This window comes from Silene latifolia, chromosome 10, assembly GCF_048544455.1.
Source record: "Silene latifolia isolate original U9 population chromosome 10, ASM4854445v1, whole genome shotgun sequence".
Taxonomy (NCBI): domain Eukaryota; kingdom Viridiplantae; phylum Streptophyta; class Magnoliopsida; order Caryophyllales; family Caryophyllaceae; genus Silene; species Silene latifolia.
Window position 1 is genome coordinate 96,719,192 of NC_133535.1, and position 14,603 is coordinate 96,733,794.

Below are 14,603 nucleotides of genomic sequence, written 5' to 3' on the forward strand. Positions count from 1 at the left end.
GTAATTTGATCATTCACACTCAATTTATTCCACTTGTCATTTGGTAATTGGCCCCCTCCCCTTTCCTTGGTCTATGTGCCAAAATCAAAGGACAACAAATGACTGGGACGGAGGGTGTATTATGCTAGCGATAGTTGTCGAGTAGATAGTCTAATCCTGAATAATGTTTTAAAGAAGTATTTGTTGCATGCTTTTTCTATCATGATACCATCTTGTCATTGTTGCAGCCTCCTATCGGAGAGAATCGTGTCAAAGAGCTTGGAAATTGGGTTTGAAGGGAATTTCATCCGAGTGGAAGCAGTTGGGATGCAAGTTCTGTTGATATTGCGGCTGCTGGTGTGGGTTGTATTAGGATATTAGGCCCATTAGGGCCGGCTACCGTCTAGGGTTTAGAGTATGTCATCAATTATATATATCGTCAATGTATTCTCATCAATTCACACAACTCAATAATACTATCGTTTATGCATTATTCTCTTCTAAAACTTATCATGGTATCAGAGCCCATGGCTAAAGACCTGGGTATGATGATTAACTGGGCCATTGTTTGCTAGCTGGAGCCGAGACTTTGTGTACCTCTTATTTGGCCCAATCTGAGCTTGTTTGCAGTCGGAGAAAATTCCATCCGTTGATGGCTCCGGTCTGATTTAAATGGGCCTCACATGTGTGGGGGGAGTGTGAATAATCCCATATTAACCCACATTTGAGTGTCCCACATTGAAGAAGAAAGAGAGATTGTACCACTTTATAACCAAGGGGGCTACTCCTCCTATTGCCAATTGGTTTTAGAGTGGAACCTCCTTTACCTTATGAAGCGGACTCTCTCTCCTCCATTTGGGTGCGGCCCAGGCCCGTTGCATGATTTGCATGTTAAATCATGCAAATGGGCCTGGGCCTTACCCGAATGGAGGAGAGACGGACCACTTAACAACACAAGGGAGGTTCCATCCTAAAACCAATTGGCAATAGGAGGAGTAACCCCCTTGGTTATAAAGTGGTACAATCTCTCTTTCTCCTTCAATGTGGGACACTCACATGTGGGTTAATATGGGATTCTTCACACTCCCCCCACACATGTGAGGCCCATTTAAATCATACCGGAGCCATCAACGGATGGAATTTTCTCCGACTCCAAACAAGCTCAAACTGGGCCAAATAAGAGGTACACAAAGCCTCCGCTCCAGCTGGCAAACAATGGCCCAGTTAATCATCATACCCAGGTCTTTAGCCATGGGCTCTGATACCATGTTAAATCATGCAAATGGGCTTGGGCCTTACTCGATTGGAGGAGAGACGGACCACTTAACAACACAAGGGAGGTTCCATCCTAAAACCAATTGGCAATAGAGGGAGTAGCCCCTTGCCATATAAAGTAGTAACTGCTCTCCTCTTTTATCAATGTAGGACACTTACATGTGGGAATATATGGGTGGTTTTCTTCACACTCCCCCCTCACATGTGAGGCCCATTTAAATTGGCCTGGGGGGCAATTAGGCCTCTTTTCCAGTCGTCAAAGCAAACCGCGTTATTTTCCAACGGTTGTGAATAATAGGCCCAGTTAATTCATCATACCCAGGATAATAACCGTGGGCTCTGATACCATGTTAAATCATACAAATGGTCCTGGGCCTTACCCGAATGGAGGAGAGACGGACCACTTAACAACACAAAGGAGGTTCCATCCTAAAACTAATTGGCAATAGGAGGAGTAACCCCCTTGGTTATAAAGTGGTACAATCTCTCTTTCTCCTTCAATGTGGAACACTCACATGTGGGTTAATATGGGATTCTTCACACTCCCCCCACACATGTGAGGCCCATTTAAATCAGACCGGAGCCATCAACGGATTGAATTTTCTCCGACTGCAAACAAGCTCAGACTGGGCCAAATAAGAAGTACACAAAGTCTCGGCTCCAGCTGGCAAACAATGGCCCAGTTAATCATCATACCCAGGTCTTTAGCCATGGGCTCTGATACCATGATAAGTTTTAGAAGAGAATAATGCATAAACGATAGTATTATTGAGTTGTGTGAATTTATGAGAATACATTGACGATATATATAATAGACGACATACTCTAAACCCTAGACGGTAGCCGGCCCTAATGGGCTTAATATCCTAATAGGTTGATTTGCCATTTGCATCAAAGGAGAGGCAACCATCGGTGCTTGGACATATGATGAAGTTGAGGTGATAATGCGAAATGCTCTTCATCCTCACAGAGCGCCACAGTTCGAGCTTGCTAGCTTCACTGTTTCCAAACTTGTCCCAGCGGCACACAATGTTAAAAATCGTAGACGGGAGAAAAAAGCAGCCTGCAGTACATCGACTGCTAGCCTACTACAGTGAGATTTAGCCATGTAACGTATGCGTCTAGAACCGGCCTTATTAATACTTGCCTTCTTAATGTGTGGTAGAACTTGGTCACAAGCCTATTAGGTCAAAACTGTTGCGAGACATTTTTACTTCTTTCGTGGAAGCATATATGTTTATGGTTATTTCTTGTCAGTTCATAACTTCATATGCTACTAGACAAAGGCATGGCTAAAAATTTTTTGTTATCTTACAGTACATATGCTTCATCCTTGGATGAATTATATGTAAGATAAATTAATAGGATCATATTGTATGGGTACATACCTTTAGCGGAAGCAACAGTCAGATCGTCTGGAGCGTACAATAATAATAAGTAATAAGATGATTAGTATACTAGGATCTTCTCCTCCCTCTTCTAGGTTTCCTTATGATGACAATCAATGAGGCATGTCAACCCAATAACCTATTTATATAGGTTAGAGGTATTCTAGACAGGAAGAGAGACCTAGCCATAATAGAACAGTATTTGGGCCCCCCCATCAGACTGCCCACTGTATAATAAACAGGCCCTACACTTATCAGTACTATCACACTATGTACTTAACCGTACTTACTGAGACAGACCTAGGCCCAATGGATCATATAACTGTAGTGGGCTTTACCGGTCACATTCAACCCGTTTTCATAAATAAGAAAACCGACTAATGAAAGTCCAAATCCAACATTCTCCCACTTGGGCCACATTTGTTGGTTTTATTAAAAGAAGTTTTATTTTACGAAAATATTTTGAAAACCTTTATTTTGTAAAACGACTCTCGGGTTGAACAACATGGCCATATAAACATCTCAATCAACAGAACTCGGTCCAATAAGCAATTTAATGTGAATCATAGCGGACATAGTACAATTAAAGTCATACAAGACCTTCCATGATCACAACACCAAAAGCTTACCGACATGAGTCCCAAGTGTGACAAAGTGTAGTGTGGTTTAGCATAATAGATCCAAACTTTAAGATGAGCATGCTTAACCACATTCGGTCACAGTCTCCAACGAGACCAACTTCCGAAGAAGTATTCCCCTTAATTACCTTAAAAGGTAAATACCACTTAAGGTATATTTATACTCATTAGAGATTAAACCCAATAAAGGGTATATACACCAAATCAGACAAGGGCTAAATGGACAACGTCCATTAAAGAATAACTCCACCCTTAAAGGGCAAATACACCACAACTGGCAATGGCTCAAAAGCCAACATCCATTACAGGACAAAATCCACCCACTAAAGGGAAAAAGCTTTAATGCAGAACATCTCTTAACGAGACACAAATTGAACTATAACAATAATCATACATGTATTAAGCTTATATTTAACATGCATACACTTAGTGGGAATTAAAACATCAACCTTATCACTGAAAGCATATAGTACCATAAGTACCAAAATATCTCAATTACAACTCCCACTAACTCAATGCATCATAAAACTCATATCTTTAACATACTTTTCAAAACTCAATAACAATGAGTGCTTTAGTCAATGGGTCCGCAATCATCTCCTTAGTTTAAAAGAGACACAAACTCGATATTTTCAAGTTCTACCCATTCTTTAAGTTTGTGAATTTTCAAATCAAAAACCTTAGATTTGACACATTTCACAGTATCTCATTCATTTAGCATGATGAGTGGATGTATAACAGGCTGTAATCTTTGCCTCCATAACAGAGGTAGACAACTAGACATATTCTTTCAAGAGATAACACCACCAGCTAACATAAAAACAAATCCTATACCGGATTTCATATCATCAAGCACAGCCTCCAAGGTCTAATACACACCTCAGTATACATTAAATTATAAACAACACTATCATAAGGAATATCCTACATAGTATTCTCATCAAGTCTACTTTAAGGACGACATTCATTCTTACTTAAACTATCACTTTTAGACATGAGAGTTACACTAGGTTTACTCAACATTTCTTCCTTGAGATAATCCTAACATTCTGTTAGACATGTCACAAACAATTTTAATACCAAGCACAAAACATTTTTCCCCCAAATCGTTCATGTCGAAGACAGTGAAAAGATTTGCTTTTGTGTCATGCAACAAACTAAGATCATTACTACCAAGTAAAATATCATCAACATAAATAACAAGGAATATCAATTCAATATCCTCCCACTGATCTTCTAATATATGCAAATATCATTTACATTTCAACAAGTCCAACAGACTTCACAAACTTATAAAACTTCATATACCACTGACAAGAAACTTGTTTCAATTTATAAATTGATTTCTTCAATTTACATATCATATGTTCTTTACCTTTCCCAACAAAATCATTCAAAAAAGAACAATGAGAATATCCATTTTAATATAACTTTGAATCATGAACAGTTAAAGACCCAAGAATCCTTTGAAATAATAGGTGAAACTATTTTATTGAAATCCACATCTTCTCTTTTAGTATAACCCTTTGTCACAAATTTATCCCTAGGTTTCTTAATAATCTTTATAATCCATATTTATTATAAAGATTTACTTTACACCCGACTGGATCAAAAAACAAAACCCACTTGAGTGACAATTAACTCCTAAACTTTATTATGTGTCTTATCGATTGCATATCATCATACATATATAACCTCCTTATGATTTATCTGCTTGCACAAAATAAATATCTTGTTTATAGGTTATAATCTTAACTATTTCACCTAAGTCATAATCAACTTCCCCGATATAGACAACAAAATCACCATAGTTAAATGCTTAATGCCTTTTTGAAAACACTTTAAAATGTGCAACAACATAAGGGTTGTAAAATAGCATTATTGGTCATCATACTTCCTCCATTAGAAAAGGAAGAATAAATATTTTTCTAATGCATAAATAAAAGAGTAACAAACTCACGATGAGACGAATGGGCCTTCTGTTACAACAACAGGTCTCTAAGCCATTCTCTAGAAATTTAACTGTTATATACTCTACAAATCTTAAACTTTAAAATCTACAGGTTAAAAAAAATATATAATTTAGGGGTGGTTTTGGGATCAAATTTTTTCAGAAGGATTATAAATATAAATTCTCAACTTAACAGGCAATCCCACACCTTAAACTGTTCAAACTCGATTTTTTTTTTCATCCATTATTCAAACAACACTTCAAAAACAAAAAAAAACAAAGTTTTCAGGTACTGGGTCCAAGATATATAAGGCAGATGTAAAAGCTTTACCTTAGCTAAAAACTATTAATTTGTATCTCGAATCTAACTCTTCACCCTATCCTTCTCACTACAATTAGTTCAAGAATATTTGACATAGTGTATATAGTCTAACAATAAGCATTCAACAAAAAATCCCGTTTGTCATAACAACTCACCATCTCCGTTTTATCTCGCATTCTTATTAGTCATATTGTATTTAACAAGCTCTAAACCTTGACAATAAATACTTTAAACTTAACAAGAGCCTTAGACTTACTACTTATAAGGTAAACTTAACTACATCTAGAACAACCATCAATGAATGTGATATATAACGTCTTTCCACAAATAGTAGTGGTTCACTAATGTTAGGTGAATATCCTTTAAGAGTTCCTTAAAATTAAGTTCAGATACAATTTCACATTTGACAAGTCCATGAATACGCTCTTTAGAGATCTTACTAAGTCTCTTATACTATAAAATTATAAATTTTTGTAGGTCAATATTCTTTTGGTTCCAAGACTCTCAACATTCAAGAAAACATCACCAGAAATCAAGTCCAGTCCAGTTAATACAAATCATGACAAAAGAAAACATTTCCAATCATATGAGAGTTATGAAATAATTTAACCTTTTAATTACAAATGACCAAACGAAATCCTCACATGTCAAATTGCGAAATAGAATCAAATATCGTCTCACATACGACACATAAAGAATATTTTCTAGAGTCAAATAAAAACTTGAATTAAGCTTTAAGACAATTGTTCTTATGAAATGCACATCAAGTTTCCCTCCATTCATTTCAAACACGCTGACTATAACCTCACCTGATGTTTATTTGTTTTGGAACCCTTTAAGGAAAATATTTTTCATAAACAAATGAACCACTATCTAACCATCAAGAATGAGGTGACACATCTACTAAACATGCTTCAAAACAAACTGAGGCCAATAAATTACCTGTCTTTATTATCCTTGTTAACCAGATTTTGTATTTTAAACACTTTCTCAATTTATGGTCAGTCTCGTCGCAAAACCAACAAGTAAGTCCAGTAGTAATACTAGATCCTTTATTACTTTTAAGTCTTAACCCTCAAGACCCTTTATAAATATTCTTATATAAATGTTACGTGACTTCCCCTTCGAAAAAGGTTGCTTGATGAATAAGTTCACTACTCTTTCCTTTAATCTCCTTCCTCTATATTCTTTTCAATAATAATTAATCACCCATATAAAAAAAACATTTATGGTCCAGGTATCATTATGGGTGCAGTAAGCTATTTTTGAAATTACCTTACTCCGTTTGGGGAAGAGAAATAAAGATTACGTAATTTGAGTTTATTGGTAAGATGATTCCTTTATATCCTCGTTTTAAGAAGATAAGCTTTAGTACCATGAATCGCATCATACTTGATGTTAAATTAATTAGACAGTCCATTAATTCCTTGAAATTCCCAGACATCGAATTCTTCAATATCAACATACACAATTCATGTACCATTTCCCACCTATTACGGTGATAAACATTTTAGGCTTGAGTACTCTCATGTACGAGTGCAAGAGATTTGTGCCAAGTTAAGTCGATATATACATATATTAATCAAATAAACCAATGACCAACTTAACATCATTTTCCCCTTAACAAAATTATTCTCGTCCAGGCTCTTAATAGACAAAATTTGATTTCTCAAAGAAATTTGTCAACTCAAATAATAGTTAAGGGTAAATATTAGCACGATATGGGTATACTTTACTTATAACTTTGCACAAGAATATGCTAGGGGAGTTGCAATATTCTCACAGGAATTCATATTATATTTTATGCATTCCCTTTTGGGCAGAATACACAAAACATAATAACTACCTTCAACAGGAATTCATATTATATCTTATGCATTCCCCTTTGGGCAGAATACACAAGACATAATAACTACCTCCAAGTAAATAGATAAGGAAATTTCTCAAAAATAAATCACCTTTGGGCAGATAAATTTCCAAGAAATCAAATTATCCTATTTATTAAAAGAACAACCACAGAGCTGATGTGTCAGCCTGTGGTTAAAAGTTCAATTTTTTTTTATTTTTTTTAGCAAAGGCTCCACCATGTCCCCCATGTTCTGTGATCATATTTTATTTGAGAAGAATTAATCTCTTAAAGTATGTTTTACTCCGTATGCCACCATCAGACTGCTGAAATGAACAATTAGTGGAATATATGGCTGTTGTGATTTACGCACTAATTAAATTAAATAAAATAGCTACGGAGTATTAATAATCTAAGGAGTATACTATTAACTTAATTATAATATAAAAATTAACTAAACCAACAACTGAAATAATACCATCTACAAATTTACCATATAAAACTAAAAAAAACCACAAATACTATAATCTGTCTTTCTTATTTTAAATTTGACAAATACGGAAAAACTAATTATTCAACAAATTGCTTATAATAAATCATAAACTCAAACTTCAACTGAAACAAAAAAAAATTACACTTTTAGAAACATATAAATACAAATATATAAGAATTGATGACAGATATTCTAAATATGAATTAACAGAAAATAAAAAAAAATCTAAATCTAAATATAAATATAAATTATAGCAACCCTTGAATTCTTGAAACAGATCACACCAACCCTTAAAAAATAAAGGATTCGACACAACTATAGTTTATTTCTGAATAAACTAGAATTTGCGGTATAAATATTTTTTGTAAAATAAAAAATAATGAAATGAGGAAGGGCAGTGCTTATGATCTCCATCAGTTTATGACTTTTATCAAATAAAGTTGGTAAAGGGTGAGCCTCAGAGGTGAGGTTGAGAGAGCGAGAGGCTGAGTGAATTGAAAAATGAGTGTTTTTAGGGTTATTAATATGATGGGTTAAACAGGGTTTGTAATTGATAAGGGTTGTCATATTTTGGCCCAAACTCTGACTGTTTGTGAGCCCATTATTTAAGTTCGTATTTTATTTAATTAGCGTGTTATTTAATTTATTATTACTCCCCGTCTCGATTATTTGTTTACTTTTACTTTTAAGGCAAAGACCAAAAGAAGGGAAGAGGGGACCATTTGTAATTATAGTTAATGAATGAAAAATGGACAATAGCCTCACTGGAATATCATATTACACATAAAAAATTATTCCCCAGTATATAGAAAGGTAAACAAATAAATGAGACGCCATAAAATAGAATATTTAAACAAATGACTGAGACGTAGGGAATAGAATGTATATTTGTTAACTATGAGCATATAATTATCGTCTCAGATTAGACCTGTCAAACGGGTTGGGCATGACAGAATACGGGTCCGATCAGAATACGGGTCGCGTTATACGGGTTTCGGGTCAGGGTCAGAATACGGTTTCGCTATAGTGATGCTTCTTAGGAACATCGTAATAGTTCATTGTTGTAAAAAATCACTTATGATTGTACACCGTAATAGTTCATTGTTGTTTTTTTCATTTAAATTTGTCTACTTTTGTTGTGCCGTATTTTAGATACCAATATACAAATTTGGTAATTGCAAACGGAATTATGATACACATTGGGAACATAAAATATGATTTCAATGAAAGAACAACCTTTAATAACACACTTTGTTACAATATACTAAATAACAAATCCGTGCAATTTGCACGGGTTTAAAATTAGTTACACTTGTATTTACTCAACCACTTACTCAAATTAACTTATACAACTTCCCCCTTTGGGCAGAAAATTATAGAAACTAATTCAAGAAGCAAAACCATTCCGGAATCCTTACGAATTATTTCAAACATTGGTAAATAGCCCGCTTTGGCCAAGCCAACCACCACAAATTAAAATAATTCACCGGAACAATACCCATATGAACCTACATGCTATTTACATTCTTATACATACAGTCATTAATATGTAACATAGGAGTATAAATATGTAATGCAAACAAAAGAAACTATTACTTGGCACCAGTTCACCTGTTACAAAAGTTTCTCAACATGTGGTTCAGCTGGGTAATATTTGTTCTGAGGATCATCATGCTATCCTGCTTTCTCCCATCACCAATGATGAGATAAAACAAGTATTATTTTCTATTCCCCCCCATAAGGCTGCAGGACCTGATGGGTACTCCAGTGGGTTTTTTAGGGATTCCTGGGACATTGTGGGTCCTCCTGTGTGTGAGGCCATTCATGATTTTTTCCACAATGTTTAGCTTTTAAAACAACTTAATCATACTCTTGTTACCTTAATCCCTAAATGTGACTTGCCCAAAAATGTTACACAATTTAGACCCATTTCTTGTTGCAATGTAGTGTATAAGTGTATTTCTAAGTTGTTGTGCAACAGGCTAGCTCAAATTCTTCCTCATATTATTAGTGATAGCCAGGGTGGGTTTATTAAAGGTCGTAGTATAGTGGAGAATATCCTAATTTGTCAGGATGTGATTAGATGTTATAAGAGGAAGTCTGTGTCACCTAGGTTTATGCTCAAAGTTGACCTAAAAAAAGCCTATGACTCAGTTAATTGGGATTTCTTGGAACAAATGCTTACCTACTTGAACTTTCCCCCTTTCTTTATTCATATAATCATGGAGTGCACAAGAACTGCTTCATACTCTCTTGTTCTTAATGGTGAGTCTTTTGGACATTTCAAGGGGGCTAAAGGTCTGAGGCAGGGAGACCCCCTATCTCCCCTTCTTTTCACTATAGCTATGGAGTATTTGAGTAGGATTTTAGCCTATACCACTGCTACTTTTCCTTTCAAATTTCATCCTCTTTGTAGTCCCTTGAGATTGTCCCACCTGATGTTTGCTGATGATCTTTTACTATTCTGCAAAGGAGATGTGAAGTCTATTATAGTTATTTTGAGATCCTTCTCCACCTTTTCTCATGCCTCTGGTCTCCAAATGAATCCTACCAAGACTAATGCTTTTTTTAATGGGGTCCCTAATGATGTTAAGCATGAGATACTACAAATCTCTGGGATTCAAGAAGGTCTCCTGCCCTTCAGGTATCTTGGAGTTCCCATTACCTGTGGCAGAATGTCTAAAATGGATTGTAGTATTCTGGTGGAGAAACTAATCACTCGTATAAGAAGTTTTGGTTCCAAAAAATTGTCATACTCTGGGAGATTGGTGTTAGTGTCCTCTGACCTCACTGCTCTTTACAACTACTGGATGAATATCTTTGTTATACCTAAGGGTGTGCTCAACAAAGTCAATTCCATATGTAGGAATTATCTATGGGATGGAGGGCCTGACTTTATCAGATGTCCAAGAGTGAGTTGGGAGAAAATCTGCTCCCCAAGTCTAAGGGGGGACTGGGACTTAGAGACAGTCATGTCTGGAACATTTCATCTATGGGCAAATTAGTATGGTGGATATATTACAATCCTGATAGACTGTGGGTGAAGTGGGTTAATCAAATCTACTTAATGGGCCAAAGCTGGGATGATTATCAACCTGTGACTGACATCAGTTGGGGTTGGAAGTCAGTTGGTAGGATCAAGGATAAACTGGCTGCTGGTTATTCCAATGGGCAATGGGTGTTAGATACTAAAGGCTATACAATTCAAAGTGGTTATGAACTTCTCAGACAGAAATTCCAGACTGTAACATGGCACAAACAGATCTGGAATGCTTGGTGTATCCCTAAACATCAATTTATAGCTTGGCTTGTGGCTAGAGAGGCGCTTCTGCTCAAGGAGAGGCTGCTGTCACTAGGTATAGCTGCTGATGCTGACTGCTTACTTTGTGGCAAGGGGATTGAAAATCATATTCACTTGTTTCAGACATGTGAATACGCAAGAAAGATCTTTGATGAGCTTGGTCAACTGTTGGATGTTGCTCTTCCTGCAACTGACTTGGTATACTTGATTGATTCTGGACAGCATTCAAAGTTGAAGAAAGGGGTCCTGCTGTGTGCTGTTCTTGCAGCATATTATCACATATGGATCCAGCGTAATCAGGCTAGAGTTGCTGGCTGTATCCTTAGGCCTAATCTAGTTGTCTCACAGATAATGAAGTTACTTAAAATGCGAGTTAGTTCACGGCTTCAGCCTAATTTAGCAAGTCGAGATGTTATGTGGCTAAGTAGTGTTAAATTGCATATGTAGATTCCTACTTAGGAATTGAAACTGTTGTGTAACCAAAAAAACGGTGTTGTAACTTTTGTTACGGTTATTAATGAAATTCTTACATTTCACAAAAAAAAAAAAAAAAAAAAAAAAAAAAAAAACTATTACAAATAGGACTATTTCTTTATTTTACTCCATAAAATTATACTTTGTACTCCGTATTAACCGCCTCGTTATACTAACTGATTTGATCAAGTTTGTTGTGCGGTTTATGTTATTACGAATATATGGTGTTCAATGAAAAGGATTATAATTGGCAGATCCATCCAATGTCTCGTAAAAGACTAGTTAGCATTTGACAACAATTGTATACGTGGAAGAAAAGTAAGATCCACCAAGAATTAAAATTTGATCAAATTGCATGATCAACAATCTAACATGTCCAATTGCAGTGAAGTACATACGTAATAAAAGAAACCCGCGTTGACCTTGGCAAGGAAAAATTCCATCCATGCTATACGGCCTACACGTATTATAAACGTGGTTTTCTAAACGTATTGAAAATCAATCAGTGATAGATCAGTTAGTATTAACTATGGATACTGGAGATGGTCGCCGATCAGTTGAAAACCCTAAACCCTAATACAATCCTGCTCTGATACCACATGTAAGATAAATTAATAGGATCATATTGTATAGGGTACATACCTTTAGCGGAAGCAACAGTCAGATCGTCTGGAGCGTACAATAATAATCAATAGGGCATGTCAACCCAATAACCTATTTATATAGGTTAGAGGTATTCTAGACAGGAAGAGAGACATAGCCATAATAGAATTGTATTTGGGCCCATCAGGCTTCCCAGTGTATAATAAACAGGCCCTACACTTATCGGTACCATCACACTATGTACTGACTGAGATAGACCTAGGCCCAATGGATCATATAACTGTAGTGGGCTTTACCGGTCACATTCAACCCGTTTTCATAAATAAGAAAACCGACTAATGAAAGTCCAAATCCAACATTATAATCTCATGGCATTTCTTGGATGAATTATTTTATATTTATGTTGTCTCACATTGAAGAGCCTTCTTCTTCAACAACAAATGATTGATTACATCCTTTTGCCATTGGGATGCGATATTACCTGATTCGAGTTGTTAATATAAAACATTGCACCAGGAACCATACTTCTCTATATGTTTCTTGCAGTTTTGCACATTAAGTTTGCTTTTATGCACCCATGTGCCCTAATTTACAAATTAAAGTCATTGTGTGCATTTCTAGGATGTTCGTTCTTTGGCTCAGGTGGACCTTCTTCGGCGTATCTTCTTGCACACCTTCATTAAGAGAGGATTCATCCCTTACAGAACCATAATTCGTGATAGTTTTGTCTATGACATATTAATTAACTCGTCAGTTCTAAAGGTCATAACGTCAAGAGCTCTGCTATCTTCCAGCGCATCAAGTTCAGATTCCAGGTTGGGTTTCATCATCAAGCTGAGGTTCAGGTTGGGTTTCATCTGAACCTCGACTTGATGCTGATGCGCTGGAAGGTAGCACAGCTCTTGATGAAACCCAACCTGAACCTCAGCTTGAAGCGTTGGAAGGTAGCAGAGCTGTTGCCGGTATGACCTTTAGAATTGAATAGTTAATATTATGGTTCTGTAAGCGATGAATTGTCACTTAGAGAAGTGTGATTGAAACTACTGATAGAATAACTTCTTAGCAAGAAGATAAACCAGCTGTTCAGACGATAAAAACACATTTTCTTGGTAGTTTATTTCTTTGGTGTAATAGGACTACTTAGTGAATTACCAATGTGTACCATTCAAGTGTTTTAAGAACGACTTTGCGTTCTTTCTTCGTTTTGATGATTAAATTTTAGCACTTTTCTTACTGTCCACTCCAGTTCTTTGACTGTTGTACACCAATTCATAGGTATTACGGAGGACAATTTATTTAAAGTGGTTTGGTTGGATATTTTTAAGGGCGATTTGGCATGAGAGCATGTGATGTGTTAGTTGAAGTTATGTTTTAATAAGGTTTGCTTGGATATTTTTATTGGATGTTGGTTAATTAAAAAGTAACTATGAAACGATAATAATATAAGGTTTGCTTGGATTATGACCGTTTTGGAAACGTTTTCAATGCTAAATTTATGCTACGTAGTGTTGCTTGGGTTTGTTCTGTGTATGATGAACGCTGCTCTTTGTTGCGGACAATTGTTGTGATTTTGGTTCTTTTCCTTGTTGGTATGCATAGTAGTAATGGAGATAACTGTGACTGTACATGAGGCGAGGTTTTAATGAAGCATGTAATCTATATATCTATATATATATATATATATATATATATATATATATATATATATATATATATATATATATATATATATATATATATATATATATATATATATATATATATATATAAAAGAGAGTTTTTTCGAGCGATTCTAGAGCGTCCACATCATCAAAAATCAATTTAGGAAAGTATAATTTTTGATGTAAAAAATAAAGTGGAAAATCTTTAAATTATTATAATATGTATATTTCCTAAATTATATTCAAGTGATATTTCCAATTTTTATATCAAACTTTTACATTTCATTTGGTAAAAAAATATCATTAAAAAAATTATGAAAATAATATAATTAGCTTTGTGGTAAAAAATGCTATTATTAGAGTATAAATTTCATATTATTTGCACATATTAAAGATTGTGTACGTCTTAATACGTAAAATTGTGTGCTTTTTAGTACGTTTTGTCCCACATTGGAAAATAAGTAGGTGTGGTGAATATACTACATATAAATAGTAGAATTGTCCCACATCGAAAGATTAGTATAAGGTGATATGATCCTATGATTATAAATAGGAGGCATATTTGGAACTTATGTATCCACCCAAAATTTTTGGGTCTCATAAATATTGTTTTAAAGAGCTCTTAAGATTTTTTATCATTATCTACGATATGATATAAAAAATAAAGTGGAA

The 14,603-nt window shown here is 35.2% G+C and overlaps 1 protein-coding gene across 1 annotated transcript; it reads left to right on the plus strand.

Annotated features, from left to right (window-relative positions):
* The first annotated feature begins 10,959 nt into the window (after positions 1-10,959).
* Positions 10,960-11,640, plus strand: LOC141607932 (uncharacterized). Its single transcript, XM_074427281.1, has one exon. The coding sequence runs from the start codon at positions 10,960-10,962 to the stop codon at positions 11,638-11,640; it is 681 nt and encodes a 226-aa protein (XP_074283382.1).
* Positions 11,641-14,603: the final 2,963 nt, after the last annotated feature.

Bases quoted from the DNA above. Each gene is read 5' to 3' on its own strand.
- LOC141607932 (XM_074427281.1), top strand. From the start codon at position 10,960: ATGGGCCAAAGCTGGGATGATTATCAACCTGTGACTGACATCAGTTGG.